Below are 25144 nucleotides of genomic sequence, written 5' to 3' on the forward strand. Positions count from 1 at the left end.
CAACTGGAGCGGTGGGCATGGAGCTGGTGGGAACGGGCATGGAATTGCCTGCGGGATGTGTGCGTGTGCTCCTCGTGGCGCTGCAGCACGGAGGCCCTGCCGTGACTCTGCAGCTTTCCCAGGGAAAAGCTGCTTGGCGCCCTGTTACCCCGGCGTATCCGCGTGCTTAGCGCGCAGTGGATGCATGCCGGGAGGAGGGAGGCACAACGGATCCCTAAGGATTCGGGTTTCGGGGGTCAAAGGAGCAGTCAGTCCCTCCCCAGGCCTCCCGTTAGGCTCTGTGGCGGAAGGAGTGGGTAGCGCCATTCCTGCCAGCAGGAAAAGCTGGAATGTGGGAATTCCGTGGCTGCAGCCTCCCGCCGCTCCCAGGTGTTCGTGAGCTTTCCCATGGCTCCTCTCTGCCACTGGAGCAGGATGTATTCCATTACAGAGCCGGAGAAAATCCGCCGGGAAGCCCGAGCTCCCCCCCAAGAGGGAAGGATTTTACGTGGGAGCCCTCGTTGCAAGCGCTTTTGGCTGCGATCGGCCGCGGAGCGTGTGCGTGCTGTGGCCCCGAACAAGCGCTCCCGTTGTTTGGAAGCTGGGAGCTGGAGCCTTGGGAGCCACTTCCAAACTCTCGTGTGTCACCCCAGCGCGGGAGGGAGCCGACAACGGCCTCTTTGTGCTCAGGGGATTACAAAGGGCCCTAAGAAAGTGGTGGGGCCGCGTTCAGGGAGCGGGCAGCTCTCAGCCTGGGGCTCGCCCTGCTCAGTCCCTCCCTTAGGAATGCTGTGCTGGAAGAGATCGGCTCCAAGCGATCCGCTGGGAGGGAAAGCACTGGGATAAGTGGGGTTCGGGTGGAACTCGCCGTGTCCCAGAGTAGTTTGAGTTGGAAAGGACCCTAAAGCTCATGCAGATCCGTAGGGATACCTTCCACTAGAGCAGGTTGCTCTAACGTGGCCTTGAAGCAGGGATGGGGCAGCCCCAGCGTCTCCATTCGCCCCATCCCGGTGTCCCAGGAATGGCTTCATCCGCTTCCGTGTTGCTTGGCGTCGATGCTCGTGCCTTTCTGAAGCCAGGGCAGGGCAGGGTTGGAGCTTCCAGAAACGCGGGGAGCGCAGGCTGGGATTCTTTGGGATACAGGGTGCTGCTGTTCCGTGTCTGACCCGGGGAAGGCAGTGCGGGTTGCTGCGGTTCAGAAGGGAAGGAGCAGGAGCATCTGTGGTGGCTCGCTGATACTTGAGGTTAGGCAGGAGCAGGTCGAGGTGGATGGGATGCAGGTAGCTGTGGAGTCCCTGAGGTGCTGGGAGCGCTGAAGGCATTCCTGCTCGGCTGCGAGCTTCCTGGCTGCATAGGGTACTCACAGCATCTCTCCTCGCGGGATACATCGGGTCCCTCAGGCTCGGGGCTCCTCGGTGCAGCTGCACTCTGTTTGTCCGTGGGGATACACGTGGCTGTGCCCTGGGCATCCCTTGATGGTTTTTTGCACGGGAAGCAGGGTTGTTGGGGTGCTGTAATCCCAGGAAGGCTGGGGTTTGATGTTACACTTCGTGCCGTGCCGTGAGGAACGCGTAGGCTTGGCCTGGGAGCCGCAGGATGCACGTCCTGGCATTCCCGGCGTGGCAGGGCTGCAAACAGGCAGCAGGTTCTTTGGGAATCGCTGGAGTCATCCCTGACCTCTTCTCCCTGGCGCGCACTCGGCTTTGGGCTGCTTTAGGACATGGCTCGTCAGGTACACGCTGAGCAAAGCCATCGCTGCTGTTGAGTCCTTCCTACCTCATCTGCTGCCAAAATGGCATTCCCTTGGCTTTCCAATGCATTCCCAGTCCAGGTGAGTCACAGACTCCATCGTGTTTGGGTGAGATGAGCGCAGGATAGGTACTATGGCATCATGTGGGGTGAGTAACCATCCCATACATCTTGATCCCGTGGATTAGCAAGCAGGGTGGTGGTTCCTCCCCTGGTGTGGGGCTGGTGCCATGGATGAGGACAGGGACCGTGGCCTGCGTCCGTGTGTGCTACGGGGCTAACTCCGTAGTGGCAGTGAGCAGATGGATGGGACCTGTTTCTTTGGAGGCTTTGTTGAGCTCCTGTTCCTGGCAGGCTTCGTCTCTGCTCATCTCTCCTGTTCCTTCTGTTCCGTGGTGGCCAGGAGGTATCACGTGTAGGTCCCTGTGCTCCTCAAGGTGGCAGGCACGCATGGGTGACGAGGCCACCGCACCCACCTTCAAGCTCCCATAGATCTTCGAGACCTGAAGGGCTCTCTTTATGCTGCCACCTCCGTGGCTGTGCAGTGGGCATGGGCTGTAGTTAGGGGTGGAGCTCGTCCCTTGCTTGCCCCCGTGGGAGGCGGATCCCTCCCTCCAAGGGAAGGGGATGGGGAAGAACCCGCAGGCGAGTGGCGGACGTGGGCTCGGGTGGTGCTGAGCCAGCGGGGCCCTCCCAGCCCCTGCTGCCCGGGGGCTGGGGCAGCGTTCAGCTCTGCTGGCTCACGGCTCCTTTCTGCCTTCTTTGACAGACCAGAGACGACTTCCTGGGTCAGGTGGATGTGCCCCTCAGTCACCTCCCGGTAAGGCGCTGCCCTGGCCTCATCTCCCTCCTCCTCTTAGGTCCCGTTTTCCCATAGGAAGTCCACTTGCGTATTCCTGAAGCATTCCCGGCGTTGCCTTAGAGCTGAAGGCGAAACACCGGGGGTTGGGAGGGGTGGGATTCCTTTAGCAGGAGGGCTGGTCGGTTGGTTTGAGGAGGGGGAGATGTTTCCTCTCTTTGCTTTTGTGTCCGGAGCAATGGAGGGATTCCAGGCGTGAAGCTTGTCCTGGAGCTCCGCTTGTCCGGTTTTCCTGGCAGCTGGAAGCACGGTGGCAGCCTGGATTCATGGGGATGGGGCTCCCTGCTTCCATAGCTGCGTGGTGGCACTGGTGGGCACGGCTCCCAGCGTTGCCACCCCATCTGTGGTGTGAACGTTCCTCAGGTGTCTCCATCCTTTAATGTCCCGTTCCCTTCTGTGCTTCCAGACGGAAGACCCCACCATGGAAAGGCCCTACACCTTCAAGGACTTCCTGCTCAGGCCGAGAAGGTGAGGAAGGGGAGAACTGTGTGGTGTAAACTGGGTCTTACTTAAGGTTTGCTCTCTGCTGCTGCGGAAGGGCCGCTGCCCGAGCTGGGTCCCCTTTGTCTCCTAGCCACAAGTCCCGCGTAAAGGGCTTCTTGAGGCTGAAGATGGCCTACATGCCCAAAAACGGTGGCCAGGAGGATGACAGCAGCGAGCCAAGGGATGACTCTGAGGTAAGGCTTAATCCTGGGGTAGCGTCCCCCTTACGAGAGGTTGAAGGAGGGTTGTAGCAGAGGAGCTTGTCCTGTTTGGGGGGGGGTTATGCTGCAGTACCTGTGAGCTTCAGAACCAGCAGCTCCCCGCTGAGGGAAGCAGCAGAGACCTCCTTTAACTGCTTTTCCTCGTCTCCCAAGCACGGATGGGATGTGGTGGATTCCAGTGAGTCGGCCTCTCAGCGCCAGGAGGAGTTACCGCCGCCGCCGCTGCCTCCGGGCTGGGAGGAGAAGGTGGACAACCTGGGCAGGACTTACTACGTCAACCACAACAACAGGACTACTCAGTGGCATCGCCCGAGCTTGATGTAAGTGGGAAAAGCCTGCCTTGGAGTTCCGTGGAGCGCTGTTAAAGGCACGCCGCTCACTCGGGAAGGCGTGGAGCCCGGGTTTGGTGCCGTGCCATGGATCCGAAGGTAGACTTCCGTCATGGAAGAGCTTCCTCAGACGTGCCCAAGTCCGGATAGCTTCAGGGAAGAGCGACCGGGGCTCCCCCGGCCCCGTGTACGCGTGGATGCTCTGGGAAATTCCGGGAAGTCTGAGGGGGTGGGAGGGAGTTCAGTGCAAGAGAGGACTTCTTCCCCAGGAGAGCAGCCGGCCATTGGAGTCATCTCCCCAGGGAAGTGGTGGCTGCCCAGTAGTGGGGCATCTAGTCTAAGTAATGCCTTGCCTTAGAAAGGCTGGAGCAGGTGATCCTTGAGGTCTTCCCAACCTGGGATTCCGTGACATTTGCGAGGGGTTTCCAGTTCTGTTGGCTTTGGATCGAGGGATTAAGCTACGTCCTGTAGGAAGCCGGGCAGGGGTGGATGGGAAGGCCGGGTTAGATGGGGCTTGGAGCAACCGGCTCTAGTGGAAGGTGGCCCGGGTTGGAACTTAGATGACCTTAAGGTCCCTTCCAACCCAAACCGTTCCATGATTCCCTGGTTTTTATCATCACCGGGGTTTGGAAAGCAGCAAAGTAGATGGTTGGGTTGAACCTTCATGGTCTCCTTCTCCTTTCCTCCTTCCCATGCTTCCGTGGCCCCCATGCAGTGATGTGGGCTCCGAGTCAGACAACAACATCCGGCAGATCAACCAGGAAGCCGCCCATCGGCGGTTCCGCTCTCGGAGGCACATCAGTGAGGACCTGGAACCGGAGCCCATGGAGAGCGGAGACATTCCTGAGGTACGGAATGGTCTTGGGTTGAAGAGCTAAACTCCGAGCTGCCGTTTCATACTGGAAGTGAATGACTGTAGTAGTAACGCGTGTAAGAGTTACACACAGTAATGCGTGTAGGAGTTACCTGTAGTAACGCTTCCCGTGTTCCGCTTGGGGCAAGAGCGGAGTCAGTCATACAAAGAAGGGGACCACGCTGCCTGGAGCCCGTTCCCTTCAGTGCCTTGGTCTAGAGGAGGGAGAAGCAGAAGCTGTTGGGTTTATCCCAGCTGAAGAGGAGCACTTGTGTCCCCCAAGCTTTTAGTCAGACTCGGAGAGCCGTTGAGCAGCATCCCCCTGGGACCGGCGTAGGGAGAGCCCCGTTCCCTGCCTCCCTCCGTCCCCCTCGTTCTCTGTTTGGAATCGTACCGCGTTGTGTCCTCCCCGTGAAGGCTCTTTGCAGTCAGCCCGACCCGCGGTGCTCCCTGTGGCCGCTCCTCGGCGGGCAGTGTGTGTTTGTGTGTTGTACAGGGCCCGGCTTTAGCGCCTCGCTGCCGAGCCTCCCCGCCAGGAGGGGAGGGAAGGAGCCTGGTGTCGTGCTGAAGCCTTAACGGAGTTTCTTCTCTTTTGGTAGCCTTGGGAAACCATTTCAGAGGAGGCAAGTGCAAGTGGAGATTCCCTAAGCTTGTCATTGCCACCTCCTCCTGCATCTCCAGTGGCTCGGCCCAGTCCTCAGGAGCTATCTGAGGAACTGAGCAGAAGACTGCAGGTCACTCCTGATTCCAATGGGGAACAGCTCAGTTCTTTGCTTGTACGTGCCACGCTGCTCTTTCTACCTCACCCTCTCGTCTGCTGCTAGTGGGAAGCACGGGAAGCGCACCCACGGGGCTGGGAATTCCTGCGAGCAGGAAAACCGGAGCGTGCGCTTACGATGCTCTGGCACCACGGCCCAACAGAAGGGGCTGGGGTTAACGTGTTCTGGGGGAGTTTAAGCTCAGGCGCTGCTGCCGTTCCACCTCTAGTAAAAGAGAGCGTTCACGCGAGGCTTGATGCTCTCTGTTCCCAAAGGAAAGAGGAAAATCCGCTGCTGCCCTTTCCCGTCTCACCCCTGGCCAGTGTTTAACTGTACGTGGCTGTATGGAAGCATGTACTTAGAGCAGGATCTTCACCTCCTCGTATATAGCAAGGGGTTAGAGCTGGGAGCGAGCCCTAGCTGGGAGAAGCCATTAAAGTGACAGCATCCCAAAGGCTTGTGAGGCCAGCTCCACGGCTAAGCATGGAGGAAACATGGGTGCAGGCTTCTTCCCAAGCCCCCCAGCTCTAAACTGGCTTTACACAGGCAGCTGATGCTAGAAGCCCCTCCGGTGGCTCTCCATCCGTCCATTGTAAACCAACCCCCCCCCCCCCCCAGGTTGCCAGCAGGTAGCAGAGGGGTGATTGTATGTGTGTTGAAGTGTTTTGTCACTCTCCTCATGTATCTCTGTAACACCAGACAACACTTCAGGCTTGCTGGTGGGTCTGTTTGTCAGCCAGCCCCTTTCCCATCAGGGCAGAAGCAGGGGGTAGTTGCCTCTCTTTTGTATCTATCATCTCCTCCTTGTGTGAAGCACTGATCTGGAGCAGAGTGTGCTCCTGGCTCTGATGTCCTCACCTAGGAGGTGGAGTTTGACTCTCCCGCTGGTGTTGCTTTGTTACCTTGCAGCAGATGAGAGCACCCACAGGAGGGGTGTAAACAGGCTGGGTCGTTTCCCTGCTTGAGGCTCTGATTCAAGACATCACTTATGCAACATAAGACACTTCAGAACAAGCTCAGAGGCAGATTTAGGACTGTGTATGTTTGAGGACATGGGTATATTTTCATGCCCTGTTTCCCCCTTTTTGTATTATTTGTAGTCTATTCATAGGTGCCCTCTTGATCATTACACCATGGAGCTCCACCTCTAGCAGTCAAACCTCCGTGGCATTGTAACATCCCGTTATGTCTTCAGTTAATCCTCCCCTTTCCCACTCGTTCCACAGCTGAATTTCCCTGTTTCCCCCACATGGGCTGGCCTCTAACGCATAGAACAGGTTGTAGCTTGGGTACTGAAGATGAGTGCAAGATGTGTGTCCCAGTCCCAGTGCTTTTCCCTGTTTACCTGAACCGCTCCAGGAGGGAATGCTTGAGTTTTACCTTGCTGGTGAAGGACTAAAGCTAAAGACACTGCAACACCCACATGAGTTTTTAAGGGGGTTGGATTGAATGACAGTGAAATCAGTGAGTAAGCCCCATGGGTTAAGGCACCTGAACTTAAATCCGTCTTTTCCTCTCCTTTCCTTCCAGCAAAGGGATCCCACTTCGAGGTTAAGATCCTGCAGCGTCACGGATGCAGTCGCTGAACAGTCTCAGCTCTCCTTGGTAAAGCAAAGCTAACTTCTTCCTTCCTTGTGGTTGAGTAATCTCTGCTGCTGAATAACACCTTTTCCTAGGGCAGTTCTGTAGGCTTAGGAAGGACCTATAGATCCAGGCAAGATCTGTAGGTCCCTCTCACGTCGTAACCATGCGCATCCTTGGTGTCAGTGGCAGAAGGTTCCACGTGTTTTGGCCTACAGCCCAATAGTGCCTGGTTACAGCAACCACACACTGGTTGCCTCTTGGTCGAGTTTAATAGCTGGTGCTCAGAGAACTGCTCCTGAAGTGGGGTCTGTCTCTCCCTGCTCTCTGCTGGGCTTTCCAGCACAAACACTCCCTTGCTGTCTTCCTGCTCTTCTACACCAGGCTGACTGCCGGTGCAGCCTGCTCTAGGGGTGTTCTCCTTCTTTCGCTGTCGCTTGGTGGATGTGGGGTGCTGTCGCTGGGATGTCTTTCTCTTCGTTCTCGGCACTGCTTTCCCTGGCAGAGCTGCTCTAAACCAAGGATGTTCCCAGGTCTGCAGCACATTTCACCCTTACTAAGCTAACGATAAGTTCCCTTCCGGCGCTAAGGGCGTACTCGTGTTCCACACGCGGTGCTGCTCTTGACTCTTAATCCTTCCTGAAAATCCCCTCTGTCCATTCAGCCTTTTCCATCTGACTTCACTGATGACCAGAACGTACCGTTTTGGTGCAAAATACCACCTTTCTGGGCAGAACATGTAAATTCTGAGTATTTGGTGGGGGGGAGAATCATGTTCCGTTTAGACTAAATTCTCTTATGATCAGCATTAGGGTAAAGCACTTGGAGAGCTGAGTGCAAGCCCTCTGGAAGCCCGATCTCTGGGTGGGTTTTGTGTGAGCTCCTGGCTTCCTTCTCGGGGGCTGATGACTCCAGGGGCTTTGCTAGGGTCTTAAAGGTGCTTTCCATCCGCGTGCCTGCTTCCTCGCTGCCGGCGCGTGGCTCTCCGTCGCTCCGTGTGCTTACTGTGCCCTGCCTTCTCGTTTCCCAGGAGAGTGGGCCAGCGAGGAGAGCTCGGTCCTCCACTGTCACAGGGGGTGAGGAGCCAACGGTAACCAGCCTCTTTATCAAGCCCTTGGAATCCCATGGCGGGGTGCAGGGGGGGGGGGGGGACGGGATTCACCCAAATCCTGGCGCGTTTTGTGGATGTGGGAGTGCTTTTCTGCAAGGGAAGGGGTTGAATTTATACAGAAGCATCCCGTTTCAGTGCAGCAGCCTGCGCCTTTCAGGTTAAAAACCGCTCCTCTTCCCCAAGCAGGGAGCTCAGGGATCTTCTTGGAAGCAGCAGAGAGGTGGGGGTGGAGGGAGCAGCTCCGTTCCCCGTGTCACCATTTAACCCTGGGACTCTTCAAGGAGCGGCAGATTCCCGTGTTGCATCCGTAAGGAAAGCGCCCTGGGCCTTCCTACAGCCTCTTCAGGGCAGGCAGGCAGATGGAGGCGGTTTGGTTCATGTTCTGAGCACTGCAGATTCCTTCTGCTCTTCCTAAAGGATTCCTAAAGGGATTCACGCTCTCGTGCAGTGCTTTAATTCACCACATCCCGAGTCTTTGATGCCATCGGTAATACACGGGCAGAGTTTAGCCCTTTGCTTCCAGCTGCTGGGAAGGAGAAATCCCTGGAGCTCTTTGTGCTTCCATCACTTCCTAGTGCAGAACCCTGAGCACTCCCATTGCTTCCCTGGCAGCCAGGACACCTCTTAGCAAAGCAGGTGGGGTCTCCAGACCAGAAAGGGACTTAAACTCATCTACGTGTGGCTTGGTGTGGAGTGTAACTCCCTGAGCATCCTCCCCTCTGAAGCAGTAGGAGCAGAGTCTTTCCGTGCTGGAGCTGGGGCTCCGGTTTGTGTCTTCAGGACACCAAACCCTTGTGACTATGACAGAATGGCTCAGCTCCAGGTTTTACACCCACTTGCAACCGCTTCAAGGACACGCTGCGGAGAGCCTGGGAGATCTTGACTTCGTGCGGTGTTATCCGTACTAAGGATAGGGAAAAGCATCCTCCTTTTCGTGGGAGAGTCAAGGAAACACAAGGCTCTATGTTTAATCTACAGAGGGAAAGGCTGGGGGGATGTGAAGGTGGCAACCTGGATCACAAGTTCCGTGGGCAAAAAAGACCCCCGAAGAGCTGATGCTAAAACCAGGCACCGTGCGTCGGGCTGTGAGCTCCTAAACAGCAGGCATCTGAAGGGTGCTTTTGGCTGTTCGAAGGCACCAATGCAGTCACTCCTTGCTTCCACAGCCCTCCGTGGCCTACATCCACACCACCCCCGGCCTCCCCTCGGGCTGGGAAGAGCGGAAGGATGCCAAGGGCAGGACCTACTACGTCAACCACAACAACCGCACCACCACGTGGACACGGCCCATCATGCAGGTAGGGAGCGTGGAATGGGTTGGGTTGAGGGGATCCTAAAGCCCCTGTGTATAACAGGGAACGATCCCATCGTTCTGGGTGGCCTAACTGTGGTCCTCCCGCTTGGCTAACGGGTTTTGCTTCTGGTGCAGCTGGCAGAAGATGGGATGGTGGGGTCAGGAGCCAACAGCAGCAACCACCTCAGTGAGCCCCAGATCAGGCGGCCTCGCAGCCTCAGCTCGCCCACCGTGACCCTCTCTGCTCCCCTGGAGGTGAGGAACACCCAGGCCAAGTTAGGATCACCTCTGTCTGGGCTCATCCTCCTCTGGCCTTGCAGCTTAGGCTCGTGGAATGGGATGGGATGGCTTGGCTTGGGTTGGGAAGCCCGTGAAGGTCATGGAGTTGGGATCTCCCCAGGAGTAACTTGTGCCCATCAGCCCCTGTCTTTCCCATGGCATTCCTTGTAATGGAAGTGCAGCTTCCACCCAAATGAGGTTCAAACCAATCCGTAGATAAGGCTTGGATTAAGTCCTAAGTATCTAGATAGTTAGATACTATTACCTGTTCTCTAATGGAATACTCAAGCCCTAGCAACTAAACGTGGGCTCAGTTAGGGAAGCGCCGCGACAGGAGCAGAATTGAGCTAGGGAAGTCCTAGGAAACCAGGCCCAGCCCTTACTCCTGGTGTCAACTCCTTACTCCTAGTGTCAACTCCTTACTCCTCGTGTCAACTCCTTACTCCTACTGTCAACTCCTTACTCCTCGTGTCAACTCCTTACTCCTCGTGTCAACTCCTTACTCCTCGTGTCAACTCCTTACTCCTCGTGTCAACTCCTTACTCCTACTGTCAACTCCTTACTCCTAGTGTCAACTCCTTACTCCTCGTGTCAACTCCTTACTCCTAGTGTCAACTCCTTACTCCTCGTGTCAACTCCTTACTCCTAGTGTCAACTCCTTACTCCTAGTGTTAATTCCTCAGTTCCGGTATCCCCCAGGTGGGACTGCTGTGGCAGTGCCGCGTGCCACCCGCGGCTCCCTCTTTCCCTGCAGGGCATGAAGGAGTCCCCGGTGCGCCGGGCGGTGAAGGACACCCTCTCGAACCCCCAGTCTCCTCAGCCCTCCCCTTACAACTCCCCGAAGCCCCAGCATAAAGTGGCTCAGAGCTTCCTCCCTCCCGGCTGGGAGATGCGCATCGCGCCCAACGGCCGGCCCTTCTTCATCGACCACAACACCAAAACCACCACGTGGGTAAGGGCAGCTCGGCGCCGTCACTTGGCGTCCCTTCACCTCCTTTGCCTCCGGGGTTTGCCTTTAAAGGGGATGTGGCAGCCCAGCTTGGCCTAGATGTGGTGTAGGGATGGCTCCCAGTCTGCTCCGTGGTTCCGTGCGGTAGCAGCAAGCTGGAGCAGCTCGTTTCCTGGCTGGTGCTGCCGTTGCTGCTCATGGGGAAGGGAGATTTGTTTGGGTTTGGGTTAAGGGAACCTTCGAAGCCCCTCCTGTTCCAATAGGGAGCAGCTTGCTCCAGCCTGGCCTTGAGCGCTGCCAGGGATGGGGCAGCCCCAGCTTCTCCATTCAACCCATTCCGGTGTCCCACCGCCCTCATGGTAAAGAACTTCTGCCTAAGCCCCAAATCCCACGCGTTCCATCTATTGTGTGTGGTTTCCTTCATTCCCAGCAAATAATAACTGCGGTGTAGGAAGGCTTCCAGCTAATTCTCATCAACCCGGTGTGTTAGATCCAGGCTGAGCTGTTGGATTTACTCTTCCCTGTTTCTATTGCAGGAGGACCCGAGGCTGAAATTCCCAGTGCATTTGAGATCAAAAACCTCTTTGAACCCAAATGATTTGGGCCCTCTTCCTGTAAGTGCTGTTGTCTGTGTCTTTTCTGTACGTGCTCGACAGCATGTGATCCAGGGCCGCAGCCCCACGTTGTATGTGGGCTCACACGCTGCTCTCATCCCCTGTCTGACAGCGCCAAAGCACCAAAAGCTTGACGGTGATGCAGGCATCGGGCTCATTCCTGCAGGGACTGCATGTGTCTGTGCTCATCTGAGGCTTTGAGCTTGGAGGAAACTCACCTTGGGTGTATTTCTGTGGGCTGTTGCCTCAGGACAGAGCCGAGCCTTTGGAATGGGGTGGGAGCCTCCTCCAAAGCATCCTGAAGTGCCCCCGGTGGAATCAGGAGAGCCTGGCACGTGTCTGTGGGCATCCTGTCACAGGTCTCAGCTCAGTTACACACTCCATTTGTGAGTGAGGGAAGAAGGACCGCGAGTTCCTCACAACAGATTGAAAGGAAATCGTTCCTCATCTATGTTTTATAGAGGTCTGAAGCTCCTGGACACCGTAGAGGTGGAATGAGGCCAGACCCAGGAGGCTGGAGAGCACGGCGTTTACTAACAGCGTGCCGTGTAGCCTCCTTTCTCTGCTACAGGCATGTGGAAGATGAGGAAAGGGAATGGATAAAAGGAAGGAATTGAGGGCTGGGACTGTTGTCCCACTGTGCTGGGGTCCTGGTGCCCCTACTCACTGCATCCACGTATGCTTCACAAGTAGAAACCCTCAGTCCTAAGCAGTGATGGACAGGATTTCCTTGTAGCAGGCAAGGAGTATAAACCCCGAAGGAAGCAGTTTCCGAGCTTTAAAGGGCACTGCGTTGGATTTGACCCTTCCAAGGTGTTTGGCCCCAGCACAAAGCCTCTGGGAGCATTTGTGGTTTCTGTCTGACAAGCAGCACCCGTGAGCTGCTTTCTGTCCGTGGGGGTAATGCTTCGAGCTGCGGCAGTGGTTCACTTGGTTTCTCCCTTTGTTTCCCACTTCCAGCCTGGTTGGGAGGAAAGAATCCACCTGGACGGAAGGACCTTCTATATAGACCATAGTAAGTAAGCCCTCGGGTCCTAGAGCGAGTAGACCAAGGGAGCTACTAAAGCTTGAAGTGAAAGCTTTGTAATTTTACTCTTCATTTAGGAAGCCAGGTGTTGATTTGTGGAGACATTGATACCAGAGACTTAGTGCCCTCGTACGGTACTGTATCCTACCTGGAAGCTTGCTTTTAATCGGCTCATCAAGCTTTGTCCCTCTCTGACTTGTGAAGCATTAACATCCCTTCTCTGTGGTTTCTTTTGTTCTCGTTGATATTTTGGGTTCGTTGTTGGTGTTGTTGATGATCCCATGGCTTATTTTGCGCTGAATCGGCGACACTTTACTCTAGGAATAGAAAATAAGATGAGAAGAGCTCACAGAGCCACGTCTCCACGTGCGGGCACTGGAGGGGTGAGCACTCGGGAGTACTCGGACCTCCCCTTGAGGAAGGTCTTGTGGCAGTGCTGGTTCTGATCTTATTTCCTATTTCCAGCATGTCAAACTGCACCCAGCCCGTTGGCGTTCCTCAGTCCTGTTAGTGGAGTTCTAGTGTTAAGTGATGTTTCATTGTAGCCCTGTCTTACTCCAGCATCTCACAACTCCTGCGTGAGTTTTCGTCGCTGTTTGGAGGCAGAGCCAGCCCCGAGAGGCTGGCTTGGTCCTGTTGCTTTACTCGGCTTTCAGTCAGGCTTCAGCTGGCTTTGGTAGCAAGAGATCAATGCTGGTGGCCTCATCTGCACGGCCTGTAGTGTCTTTGGGCTTTAACCAGAGGCAGGTCTAACTTCTGCAGGCCCCATAGCCCCTCCGTCGTCCTCGGCCTGTCGGTAGCCCCAGTCCCCATCCCTGACTGAAGCCGTGTTCCCTGTTCCTTGCAGGATGCGTGTACTCCTGCTCTTCCCAGGAGCCTGATAGGAAAACATGACCTGCCTGTTGGAAGGCGTCGTGAAGGGAAACGGCGTTTCCCAAGCAGATCCGCAACAGTTCTCAGTGACTGGCAGAGGGCTGGATGCGTTACGTGGGTTCCCCTCAACGCCCTTCGTGGCTCCACCATGCCTCAGTGTACTCACTAGCGCTCTAAGGGGGGTTTACTCATCAGTGCAGAGAGCAGGAGGAGCCCGGCAGGCGGCTGCTGGAGTGGGAAGCAAGGGGCTCTTGGAGCAGTTGGAGTTGCAAAGAGTTGCTCAGAAGGGGAAGCATAAGCAGCGTTTTGCTTGACGAGGGCATGGCTGTGAGTTAACTCAGCCCGTGGTGTAGTAAGAGCTGTAGTAACCTCAGTGTCCTCGGCCCCCGTGAGGGTCCCACGCTGCAAGAACGGGTGGCAGGGGACCAGAGGAGAAGGAAGCTGGACAAAGATGGGTCCATGGCACCATAGACACACCTGTAAGGCAAGGAAGAGCTGAGCTGCAGGTTGCAGACTACATAGGCAGCACCTCTCGGATTGAAGCAGGGGTGAGGAGTGAGTTGCTATAGAGCAGAGCACTCTGTTGAAGGAAGGTGAAGTGGGAAGAGGCAGGAGGAGGGATCTCCCTTTGCTCTCGGGGGGGGGTTTGGAGCTGCCATTCCAGTGGCCTTCCTCCAGGATTTCCATCAGCACTAAGCTGGAAAGGGAAATAAAGCAGGGGGTTGACAGTGGCTTAACCGCTAGCTCCAGTTCCTTGTGATCCTGATGGATTTCCTTCGGTTAGCACTTGGGAATCCCACCTCACATCCCAGCCCATTCTAAAAGCACCTTGGGATCCTCCAAACGTAGGGGTCTCTTCCAGCTGTCGTAACGCGGTGGTTAAAGACAAAGGGCTTTGCTCTGTGCTCGCACCTACGATACCCAGGAACGCACCAGCCGAGGGTGGTTAATCCCAACCCCGGCAGCGACAGGACTTAGCAGGTGAAGCAGAGCAGCGTGTCCCGGAGCAGGCGTAGCCTTACCTCTCCTATCCCCCTCGCAGAGCAGGAGCTGGATGAGCTGAACTTGCCCTTGCAGGTGGCCCCTCCTTTGGTTTTCTGGAGCTTTGTCTTCTTGTTGCAACCCCATCGTGTCGTTGTGGTCCTGTGGTGTACCAGAATCTGGTGAGGAGCACTCGGCCCACGTCCCGCCACGGCTCCGCACAACCTCTCGCCTCCCTCAGGGCGCTCGAGCAGGCTCGAGGGCTTCGTGTTCCTAAAAGAGCTGCTCTCCCCTCCAAATTCGACCACAGATTGTCTTCTCCAAGCATGACATTTGGCTCTCTTCATGCAAAGAGTAACCTTGAACCCCATCCTTTACCCACGCGTTTGGGTCCCTTCACCTTGCAGGAGTTGACTCCGAGGCCTTGTCCACGTAGCACGTGGTTCCTCTCCAGATGTTGAGCTCAAAGCAGTGGGAAGCCACTGGATCCAGTTGTAGTTCGGTGCTTTCCAAGGAGGGTTTCCAACCCGAAAGAGTGCGCTGGGGCTTTGGAGGTGGGGAATGCACCTTCTCCAGCCCGGGAGTACTGAGTGCTCCAGAGTGGGAATGGCAGGGAGGCAGCTGTAGGGGGCAAGAGCAGCATCGGTTCCCGGTGTGGCCGCAGAGGAGTAATGATGCTATTGCTTTTCTTGCTACAGATAATAAGATCACCCAGTGGGAAGACCCCAGGCTGCAGAACCCAGCCATTACTGGTCCAGTAAGTACTGCGGTGCGACGGCCTGTTACACACTGGGACTCCTGGGGTTGTGCCTCTCGGGTCGGGAGCAGGCCAGGAAGCAGGGATTTGGGATGGCTACGGGAGGAGCCGTCCTGTTTACCCATCCCCTTGGTCGTGACTGCCAGCAGAGCTGGGACATGGAGCTCGCTCGCCTCGGGATGGCTGCAGCACAGAGAGCTCTTTCCGCTGCGGGGGAGCTGGGAGTGGGGATCCGGAGTGGAGCAGAGGCACAACGGGCTCTGGGGTTTGGGAGCCACGCTGCTTAGTGCAGGTGAACCCCGAGGCTGCAGAGCAGCAGCCTCAGGGAATGCGAGTGCTGGCATACCCACGTTCAGGCGTCGAGGACACGGGGCGAGCGACCTTCTTAGGCTGCTTCAGGGCATTCTCTGCTGGTCCCTTTCTGTTAGGGGTGGATCCTCAGGGATTTGAAGGGCAAGGGTGTCGTTCCGGTGGCTCTGGGATGGAAACCAGTGGCTTGCTGGAGCAGAACTGCTCTGGAGGGAGGTACCGTGCACTTAATGCTCGAGGCGCTGCTCTACCCAGGGTACAGATCCTTTGGATTCCCAGAAATGTTGAGCTGAAATGAGTAAGTCCAGCTGGGAAATGAGAAATAACCCTCCGTTGTGGGTGGTTTAGGGGGGTTTTAAAGCCAAAACGAGATCCAGACCCATTTTGCAGCCACTTAAACGTTCAGGACCTGTCTTAATGCTTTTAATAGTACTTTTGGTGCAGTGGCAGCGCTCGAATGGCCTTTCACATTGCACTTAAACAGTGCAGACATGCTGCGAGGTGACTTAATGGCTGTTGTAAAGTGGTGCTGTCATCAGAGGGGGATGACCGAGAGCGATGGTGTATAGATGCGCTTCATTCCTCCTGGTTCAGCATCCTGTAGCAGCTGCACTTGGAGCTTTGTGGCTTTGGGGGGACGGGATGGAGCCTGCTGTTTGCGACCCCAAATCGGTCTCATCCTCCCCACAATCACGTCCAAGTTGTTGAGTGAGTGGATTCCTAAGTCTGCTCCTCGTCTTGGACGGGGGGTAAGGATGTAGTTGGAGCCAGGGTCAAGGCCAGGAAGCCTTCTCTTGAGGCCTGTTTCCAGGGCTCCTGTTTCAGGTGACGCTGGCTGTGAACGAGGTGGTTTAGATCCGGATTAAAGACGTAACAAGGTGGATGTTGACTCCAAGCCGTTTAAAGCACACTTTGCACCTGGTTTGAGAGCTGTGCAGTGTTAGATCCGCTCACACTGGGCTGCAAAGGCGATGTCTGCCCGTGGCCGTGCCTCAGTGAGCAGCTGCAGAGCCTGCGCTGCTCGGAGGCCAACCCGTGTTTGCTGCTGCTGTGGCTTTACTGGAGCCTTGTCGCTCCCAAAGCAAGGGCCTGAAGCTCCTCTTGAGGTCCTCCTGGTACATACCTACCTCGTGAGCTTGTAACTTGTTCTTAGGTTCAAACTGCTGTGGACTTTGTGGAGTAGCACCCACCCGAGCTTGGCGCTTCCTGCCGTGCACATCCATATTCCATGGATGTTGGGTTCAGATCCACTGTCACAGCCACCCCCGTGTTCCTCTCCTAGTGAGACACATGGAGGGCAGCAGTACCCACCAAATCCTTACTGTCTCTGGTGGAGGTTGGGTTTGCTCTTCCCTGTTGAGGGTAAGTAGGCGATGAGCGCATGTGAGCAGTGGGCACGTTTTGGCTGGCGGGGTTTGGATGAAGCCAGCTGTAGGCAGCAGCTCTTTAGCTCCGTGGTGCTCAGGTATGGATGTATCCATGTGTGCGGGTGCTGGAGCGCTGGAATGATGGGGGGTTGTGGTTCTCTCCAACAGGCCGTTCCCTACTCCAGGGAGTTCAAGCAGAAGTATGACTATTTCCGGAAGAAGCTGAAGAAACCAGTGAGTAGAACCGGGCTCTGGGCTGGGATCAGTGGCCCTGAGGCTGGCAGCAAGCAGAGCGGAGCCAGGCAGCGCTGGTGGAACTCCCTGGAGCACCCTTGCCCTTCCTCCTGCTCCCCAAGGGGTTGAGCAGGGTATGGGAAGGCAAGGCCAAGCCGGAGTGCAGCAGGGATGAGGCAGCAGTGACTGACATCCCCGTTGCACCTGGGACCAGTGGCTGTGTTACTTACAAGGCCTCGGGTTTCAGCAAGGGTTGAGGGGTTCCCCCTCACCCCAGGGGACTGTGAAGGGCAGAGCAGAGCCCGCAGGGATGGGGTCACCGTCCTTGGTGCTGTTCTCAAGCCATATGGACCAGGCCCTTGGGGCCGTGGGTTAGTGGTGGCCTTGAGCTGGGTCATCTTGAAGGCCTTGTCCAGCCTGCTCTGGTTCCCCGCTTGCCATCGGCCTGTAGCCTCAGAGGGCACTGGAGAACAGCAGGAAAGGGGGAAGCTCCACACATCAGAGGCTCACCCACCACTGAGTGGGTCAGCAGCTCGCCTAAGGGCTTGTGTGTCACCGCTAACAGCGGGACCCCGTGCTCTGTCCCGCAGGCCGACATCCCGAACCGCTTCGAGATGAAGCTGCACAGAAACAACATCTTTGAGGAGTCCTACCGCAGAATCATGTCTGTGAAGAGACCTGACGTGCTCAAAGCCAGGCTCTGGATTGAGTTTGAGTCCGAGAAAGGACTCGACTATGGCGGGGTGGCCAGAGAGTGGTTTTTCCTCTTGTCCAAGGAGATGTTTAACCCTTATTACGGTCTCTTTGAGTATTCCGCAACGTAAGTGGCCATTAAGAAGCCTTCCGTTTACGAGGGATGTGGTGCACAGGAGGCAGAGTTGCTCCCCCCAGGGCAGGGGCTCCTCCCTTGCTCTTCAGAGAGCCTTTCAGATGGGCCCCGAGAGCTCCTAAAGCATCTCTTGGTTCCTGGGGCGCTGCTCGGCGTTGCCTTGCTCGCAGCCAGGCTGGGATTGCAGAGCTCCAGGGAGGAGCTGCGGTGGTTGGTGCCCGCGTCGGGCACACACAGCTGAAGCTGTTAGCAAGGGGATGCTCTTTAGCGTGGGTTGGGTGAGCTGGCCTTCCCAGCGTGTCCACGGTGGCTCTGCCGGGTCGGTACCGGCCCGCAGGTGCAGGCGGTTACTGGGATGCGCGTGGCCCCGGCGGCGGCGGCGGTTGCTGAGCTCTTTCTTTTCTCTCCCCAACCAAGGGACAACTACACACTTCAGATTAATCCTAATTCAGGTCTCTGTAACGAAGACCACTTGTCCTACTTCACCTTCATCGGCCGCGTGGCCGGGCTGGCCGTGTACCACGGCAAGCTCCTGGATGGTGAGTGAAGGAGGGGGCTGGCTTTGGCTGGGGGGAGCCCCGTGAGCAGTCACTTGGAGGGGGGGTATTGCAGGTGCTCGGGGCCAGGCCGAGCTCAACTGCACCTCTCTCTTGCAGGCTTCTTCATCAGACCTTTCTACAAGATGATGCTGGGGAAGCCCATCACCCTGAAGGACATGGAGTCAGTGGTAAGGCCATGGCCTGGAGCCCATCCCCGTGGACACGGTCTGTTGCTCTGCGCAGGGGCAGGAGAGCTCCGGGTTCCCTGGGCTGCTGCAGCAGCCGCAGGAAGGTCTGGATGGACTTGGTTCATCACCCGTGTCCCCGGCTGGGCGTGCATCGAGTGGGGAGGACGACACTGGGGCTTCTCCTTTAACCTTTCAGGGCCTGTCCACGGGGTCCATGACCAGAAAGACCCTTAAAGGACGTTCAGGCCCTTGTATTCCTACAAGTAGCTGGGAAACCTTTTCCCCTTCCTCTCAGCTCTGCCGTAGCTGCCTTTGGTCCTATTAAAAGTAGACTCTGAGTAGACAGTGTAAGCATAAACCCCTCCTCGTAGTACCCGTGTGTGAAGGCAGGAGTCCTCCTCCTCCTCCCAGCCCCCTGTGGTTTTACTGCTTCAGGTTTCCTGCGCACTGACTACTCGTGTTCAATCCGCAGGACAGCGAATACTACAACTCCCTGAAGTGGATCCTGGAGAACGACCCCACGGAGCTGGATCTCATGTTCTGCATCGACGAGGAGAACTTCGGCCAGGTACGGCAGGGGCGCCCCAGAGCTGCAGTTCAGGGCTGAGGGGGAGCACGGCTCCGACCCTCCCCAGGATCCCTTCCGGGGGGGGGGGGGAACCCAGAGGAGGTCCCAGCTTTGGGAAGAGCGGCGCTGGACGCTGCGGACGGCAGTAACGGGGTCACGCAGGGAACGCGCTCAGCCTGCTCCTGGCCGGCCTTGAACCTTGGCCCTGTTCGCTCTGCCCTGCCCTTTGTGGGATCCCCTTTTCCCCACGGGAATGCCCGGCTGGCGTTCGCCGCCTGCCCTGCTGCTGCTGGAGGGGCTGCGCGGGGAGGGCGCGCTCCCGGCTAACGCGGCGTTCCGCTCGCCTTCCTTTCCGTGCCCATTCCAGACCTACCAGGTGGACCTGAAGCCCAACGGCTCCGAGATCACGGTGACGAACGACAACAAGCGGGAGTACATCGAGTACGTGCGGGCGGGGGGGTGCATGCAGGGGAAGCACCGGGGGGGGTGAGGTGAAACCCTGCGGGAGGAACTGGAGCCAGGAGGATGGGTAAGACCCACACTAATGAGGACCCCTGTCCCCTTGTCCCTCTGTCCCCTTATCCCTCTGTCTGTCCCCTTGTCCCTCTGTCTGTCCCCGTGTCCCTCTGTCCCCTTTGTCCCTCTGCCTGTCCCTTTCTATGTCCCTCTCTCTGTCCCCTTGTCCCTCTGTCTGTCCCCATGTCTCTCTGCCCCCTTTGTCCCTCTGTTTGTCCCTCTGTCCCCTTGTCCCTCTGTCCCCTTGTCCCTCCCTCTGTCCCCTTGTCCCTATGTCTGTCCCCTTGTCCTTCTGTCCCCTTGTCCCTCTGTCCCCTTGTCCCTCCCTCTGTCCCCTTTGTCCCTCTGTCCCCTTTGTCCCTCTGTCCCCTTTGTCCCTCTGTCCCCTTGTCCCTCTGTCTGTCCCCTTTGTCCCTCTGTCCCCTTGTCCCTCCCTCTGTCCCCTTTGTCCCTCTGTCCCCTTTGTCCCTCTGTCCCCTTGTCCTTCTGTCCCCTCTGTCCCTCTGTCCCCATGTCCCTCTGTCCTCTTTGTCCCTCTGTCCCCTTGTCCCTCTGTCTCCTTGTCCCTCTGTTTGTCCCTCTGTCCCTTTGTCCCTCTCTCTGTCCCCTTTGTCCCTCTGTCCCCGTGTCCCCCTGTCTGTCCCCGTGTCCCTTTGTCTATCCCCTTTGTCCCTCTGTCCCCTTGTCCTTCTGTCTGTCCCCTTGTCCCTCTCTCTGTCCCCTTGTCCTTCTGTCCCCTTGTCCTTCTGTCTGTCCCCTTGTCCCTCTCTCTGTCCCCTTGTCCTTCTGTCTGTCCCCTTGTCCCTCTCTCTGTCCCCTTGTCCTTCTGTCCCCTTGTCCCTCTGTCCCCTTGTCCCTCCCTCTGTCCCCTTTGTCCCTCTGTCCCCTTGTCCTTCTGTCTGTCCCCTTGTCCCTGTCTCTGTCCCCTTGTCCCTCTGTCCCCTTGTCCCTCTGTCCCCTTGTCCCTCTCTCTGTCCCCTTGTCCTTCTGTCCCCTTTGTCCCTCTGTCCCCTTGTCCTTCTGTCTGTCCCCTTGTCCCTCTCTCTGTCCCCTTGTCCCTCTGTCCCCTTTGTCCCTCTGTCCCCTTTGTCCCTCTGTCCCCTTGTCCTTCTGTCTGTCCCCTTGTCCCTCTGTCCCCTTGTCCCTCTGTCCCCTTGTCCCTCTGTCCCCTTGTCCCTCTCTCTGTCCCCTTGTCCCTCTGTCCCCTTGTCCCTCTCTCTGTCCCCTTTGTCCCTCTGTCCCCTTGTCCCTCTGTCCCCTTGTCCCTCTGTCCCCTTGTCCCTCTGTCTGTCCCTCTGTCCCCTTGTCCCTCCCTCTGTCCCCTTGTCCCTCCCTCTGTCCCCATGTCCCTCTGTCCCCTTTGTCCCTCTCTCTGTCCCCTTGTCCCTCTGTCCCCTTGTCCTTCTCTCTGTCCCCTTGTCCCTCTGTCCCCTTGTCCCTCTCTCTGTCCCCTTGTCCCTCTGTCCCCTTGTCCCTCTCTCTGTCCCCTTTGTCCCTCTGTCCCCATGTCCCTCTGTCCCCTTGTCCCTCCCTCTGTCCCCTTTGTCCCTCTGTCCCCATGTCCCTCTGTCCCCTTTGTCCCTCTCTCTGTCCCCTTGTCCCTCTCTCTGTCCCCTTGTCCCTCTCTCTGTCCCCTTGTCCCTCTCTCTGTCCCCTTGTCCCTCTGTCCCCTTTGTCCCTCTCTCTGTCCCCTTTGTCCCTCTCTCCCCTTTGTCCTCTCCCCTTGTCCCTCTTGTCCCTCTGTCCCCTTTGTCCCTCTCTCTGTCCCCTCTGTCCCTCTGTGTCCTTCTCTCTGTCCCCTTGTCCCTCTGTCCCCTTGTCCCTCTCTCTGTCCCCTTTGTCCCTCTGTCCCCATGTCCCTCTGTCCCCTTTGTCCCTCTGTCCCCTTGTCCTGCTCTCTGTCCCCTTGTCCCTCTCTCTGTCCCCTTGTCCTTCTCTCTGTCCCCTTGTCCCTCTCTCTGTCCCCTTTGTCCCTCTGTCCCCATGTCCCTCTGTCCCCTTGTCCCTCTCTCTGTCCCTCTCTCTGTCCCCTTGTCCCTCTGTCCCCTTGTCCCTCTCTCTGTCCCCTTTGTCCCTCTGTCCCCGTGTCCCTCTGTCCCCTTGTCTCTCTGTCCCCTTTGTCCCTCTGTCCCCGTGTCCCCCTGTCTGTCCCCGTGTCCCTCTGTCCCCTTGTCCCTTTGTCTGTCCTCTTTGTCCCTCTGTCCCCTTGTCCCTCTGTCTGTCCCCTTGTCCCTCTGTCCCCTTGTCCCTCTCTATGTCCCTCTCTCTGTCCCCGTGTCCCTCTGTCCCCTTTGTCCCTCTGTCTGTCCCCTTGTCCCTCTGTCTGTCCCTTTCTGTGTCCCTCTCTGTCCCCTTTGTCCCGGTGTCTGTCCCCTTGTCCCTCTGTCTGTTCCCATGTCCCTCTGTCCCCTTTGTCCCTCTGTCCCCTTGTCCCTCCCTCTGTCCCCTTTGTCCCTCTGTCTGTCCCCTTGTCCCTCTGTGTCCCCATGTTCCTCTGTCCCCTTTTCCCTTTGTCTGTCCCCCTTGTCCCTCTCTCTGTCCCCGTGTCCCTCTCTCTGTCCCTGTGTCCTTCTATCCCCGTCTGTCCCCTTGTCCCTCTGTCCCCATTTCCCTCTGTCTGTCCCCTTTGTCCCTCTGTCCCCGTGTCCCTCTGTCCCCTTGTCCTTCTGTCTGTCCCCTTTGTCCCTCTGTCCCCGTGTCCCTCTGTCCCCTTGTCCTTATGTCTGTCCCCTTGTCCCTCTGTCCCCATGTCCCTCTGTCTGTCCCCCTGTCCCTCTGTCTGTCCCCCTGTCTGTGCCCGTGTTTGTGTATGTGTTTACCTGTCTCCTGCAGCCTGGTGATCCAGTGGAGGTTTGTGAACAGGGTTCAGAAGCAGATGAACGCCTTCCTCGAGGTAAGGGCATCCCCCCCCCGCTGCATCCCCTCTGCCCCCCTGAGGCCGAGGATCCTCAGCTACCGCCGGGCTCTGCCCTGGAATGACACGGGCTTTGCCCTGGCCTCTGCTCGCAGGGATTCACCGAGCTGCTGCCCATTGATCTGATCAAGATTTTTGATGAAAACGAGCTCGAGGTGAGTTCAAGGCCCAGGGCCGGGCTCCTGCCCGCGCCTCATCCCTGCCTGCCTCTTTGTGAGGGGGTTTGCACACAAGGTCCTTCGCTTGCAGAGGGGTTTGTCTCCCCAGTGATGTACTGCCACCCGAAAGCACAGCGATGTGTAATCGGTGAGGGCTGAGCACGTGCGTACAAGGGCCTGCGAGTCTCCCGTAGCTTCCCAGGTTGATGCCATCGTGCCCCTCCCTGTCCCTTTTGAGCAGAACACTGGCCCACAGCACAGTGTCGCTCCAGGAGCCTGGAATTCTCCTCCACACTCTCCTAAGGGAAAGCTCCACCTCCCCTTTGCGTGTACATTCGCGCTGGTCGAAGACAGCGGAGGTTACACGGGTAACACCGTAACCGTGTCATTCCCTCCCTGTGCAGCTGCTGATGTGCGGCCTCGGCGACGTGGACGTCAACGACTGGAGGCAGCACACCATCTACAAGAACGGCTACTGCCCCAACCACCCCGTCATCCAGTGGTTCTGGAAGGTAAAGGCAGGAGGCCACAGCCCCGACACCCCCCCGCTGAGGCCGAGTACCAGCAGGGTGCAGAGCTGTGCCCCTTGTGCGTTTCCAACAGGCCGTTCTGCTGATGGATGCTGAGAAACGGATCCGGCTGCTGCAGTTCGTCACGGGGACCTCACGTGTGCCTATGAATGGATTTGCTGAACTCTATGGTGAGCAGAGCTGGTAACGGGGGCTTTCATGGGTAAAGGGCAGTACTGCTGCGTTACACATCCTCTGCACAAAGAGCCAACCACACTCCTGTTTGCTTTAATGGAATTGTGACTGAGAGCTCGATACAACCAACACAAAATAGCTGTACAGCTCGTGGCAACATAAACCTTCAGTGGTACAGACAGCCGTGAGGAGATCCCTGTGGTGCCCAGCTACTCACGCTCCGTGTGATGTTTCGTTTTCACCCAGGTTCAAATGGTCCTCAGCTGTTTACAATAGAGCAATGGGGAAGTCCTGATAAGCTGCCCAGAGCTCACACATGGTAAGTCATAAAACAGGAACATGAAATACCTTTGCTGTGCTGTTTTGCTGCCAGGGAAGGGGTGAGGTTTACCTCTGGATCGTACAGCATTTAGCAAGTGGGATACTCCGAAACTGTGACTGCGTGTGGCCGTGGCTGGCTTTAAAAGGCAAAGACGTGGACACGTGAAAGGCCAAGTCAATAAAGCAAGTGTAGGAGTAGGCTCTTCTGCTAAGGACTTTCTACTGCTATTAAAAAGTCACAACTCGGAGTCCTCACACCTCAGGACTCCTGTGTGTTAAAATGGGTGTCCGATAGAACAGGCTTTATTTTACAGCTGTTCTGGGATTGGCAAAACCAGCAGGAGGAACTGCAGTTTATGGTGTACTTGGTGTAATACGAGTGTGAAGACATCAGCTCTGTTCTGGGCTCTGTAAAGAAGCTGTGCTACGTAAAGGCCCTGAATCCTGGGGCAGCTCACTAAAAATGAGAGGTTACGAACTGTCCTCATTTAATCCTAATGTAGAGAGCTTGTAAGCGGTTAAGGCGTTCAATACCAGCCTTGTCTTACCTTAAATCCATGTTGTTGGTGTGCAGCAGAGTAACTTGACTAGTGCTGTGGAGGGAAACCAGCTTTCAGCCCATGGTCCTGCCATGAGCATCATCAGGGCCCAGAGAATAACAAGTTTTATTTAACACAAACACAGCCCCACACATTCCAAAGCCAACTCCTCCATTCACTCCTCAGTTACCTGTTCGATCGAACAGGACCATTTCAAGACCTCCTTTCGGGTGGTTCTTTTCTCCTGAGGTTAGAGAACGTGGCCTGGGAATTCAGAGCATCTTTCCGAGCGTTACTGCCTTTTAGCAAAGAGGGAATGTTTCCCATCAGGTGCTTCCTTTGCTCAGGAATCGCCATGTCCGGCTCTGGACAGCAGCAGGCACGAGGCAGGCCCGGCCTCGGGGGCACCTGCGAGAACACAAGTGTTAGGTGGGTGAAGGACACGGCGGCGGTGGCACCGTTAGGACGACGAGATGTTCTCCGTGACCTTTCCTAGCTCTTTAGGAGGATGTGTCGTTTTCCATGGATTACCGAGTGATTCTTTCCCTTCTCCCCCCCCTCCCCAGCTTTAATCGCCTCGATTTACCTCTCTACGAGTCCTTCGAAGACCTGCGGGAGAAGCTCCTGATGGCGGTGGAGAACGCGCAAGGCTTTGAAGGAGTGGATTAGCTGCCCCACCTCTCCCTGCGCACACTCTGCTTGGCCCCAGGGCCCGTGGTGACTCTGGCACAGCCGTGCCCGGCGCTGCCTCACGGAGCAAACCCCACTGGCTCCCACTGCAGGAGTTGAACTGTGCCCTAGGGGTGCCGGCCCCGTGCCACGGACTGAGGCTGGTCCAGCAGGACTTGCTCTATTTATGTTGTGCCTCTGTAGGCAAAGCCCTTAATAAACATTTTACCTAATTTCTAATGGCAATGAATGGGATTAATCCTTTTCCAGGTATAGTATTCCAGCTCATGTTTACTTTTCCATTGATTTAGCCAGTTTCAGATTTTATTTCCTTACAATTAAATATCATCTACTTGGACAACTGAGCATTTTTCTTAATTTCGTACCAGACTGGAGGCCAGTGGCATTCTCTCAAAGCACACTTTGAGCCTCGTGTTCCCCAACCATGAAGGAGGTAGGAAGAGGCTGGGAAGCTCCTCGACGTGGCTGCGTGGCGAGAACAACTCCTCACTGAGCACAGCAGTGTTTTCCTGGCTCCAGAAGCACGGACTGGACGTTGCGTTGTGTATAAATACGGGGCTGGTTCCAGGCA

At 56.7% G+C, this 25144-nt stretch overlaps 1 protein-coding gene across 6 annotated transcripts in view; it reads left to right on the plus strand.

Annotated features, from left to right (window-relative positions):
- Window positions 1–24792, plus strand: part of NEDD4L (NEDD4 like E3 ubiquitin protein ligase) — a 40602-nt gene extending 15810 nt beyond the window's left edge. For 2 of the 6 annotated variants that reach the window (XM_057405310.1, XM_057405315.1), the window contains exons 6-32: window positions 2498–2548; window positions 2994–3055; window positions 3162–3264; window positions 3445–3611; window positions 4336–4468; window positions 5073–5249; window positions 6762–6836; window positions 7843–7902; window positions 9090–9221; window positions 9353–9472; window positions 10251–10448; window positions 10982–11059; window positions 12020–12074; window positions 12164–12220; window positions 14639–14697; window positions 16542–16607; window positions 17198–17427; window positions 17854–17975; window positions 18093–18163; window positions 18636–18731; window positions 19099–19172; window positions 22080–22140; window positions 22257–22316; window positions 22724–22831; window positions 22923–23019; window positions 23270–23342; window positions 24450–24792. In XM_057405310.1, the coding sequence (XP_057261293.1) occupies window positions 2498–2548; window positions 2994–3055; window positions 3162–3264; window positions 3445–3611; window positions 4336–4468; window positions 5073–5249; window positions 6762–6836; window positions 7843–7902; window positions 9090–9221; window positions 9353–9472; window positions 10251–10448; window positions 10982–11059; window positions 12020–12074; window positions 12164–12220; window positions 14639–14697; window positions 16542–16607; window positions 17198–17427; window positions 17854–17975; window positions 18093–18163; window positions 18636–18731; window positions 19099–19172; window positions 22080–22140; window positions 22257–22316; window positions 22724–22831; window positions 22923–23019; window positions 23270–23342; window positions 24450–24552 (2688 nt within the window). In that variant the 3' untranslated portion in view covers window positions 24553–24792. The remainder of the gene's footprint in view (window positions 1–2497; window positions 2549–2993; window positions 3056–3161; window positions 3265–3444; window positions 3612–4335; window positions 4469–5072; window positions 5250–6761; window positions 6837–7842; window positions 7903–9089; window positions 9222–9352; window positions 9473–10250; window positions 10449–10981; window positions 11060–12019; window positions 12075–12163; window positions 12221–14638; window positions 14698–16541; window positions 16608–17197; window positions 17428–17853; window positions 17976–18092; window positions 18164–18635; window positions 18732–19098; window positions 19173–22079; window positions 22141–22256; window positions 22317–22723; window positions 22832–22922; window positions 23020–23269; window positions 23343–24449) is intronic. The other 4 variants (XM_057405311.1, XM_057405312.1, XM_057405313.1 and 1 more) reach the window with 4 other exon arrangements.
- The last annotated feature ends 352 nt before the right edge of the window (window positions 24793–25144 follow it).

The sequence above is a fragment of the Pezoporus wallicus genome, unplaced genomic scaffold (genome assembly GCF_028554395.1).
Source record: "Pezoporus wallicus isolate ANWC-B61680 ecotype Strahan unplaced genomic scaffold, APGP_CSIRO_Pwel_v1 contig_9101, whole genome shotgun sequence".
Lineage (NCBI taxonomy): Eukaryota > Metazoa > Chordata > Aves > Psittaciformes > Psittacidae > Pezoporus > Pezoporus wallicus.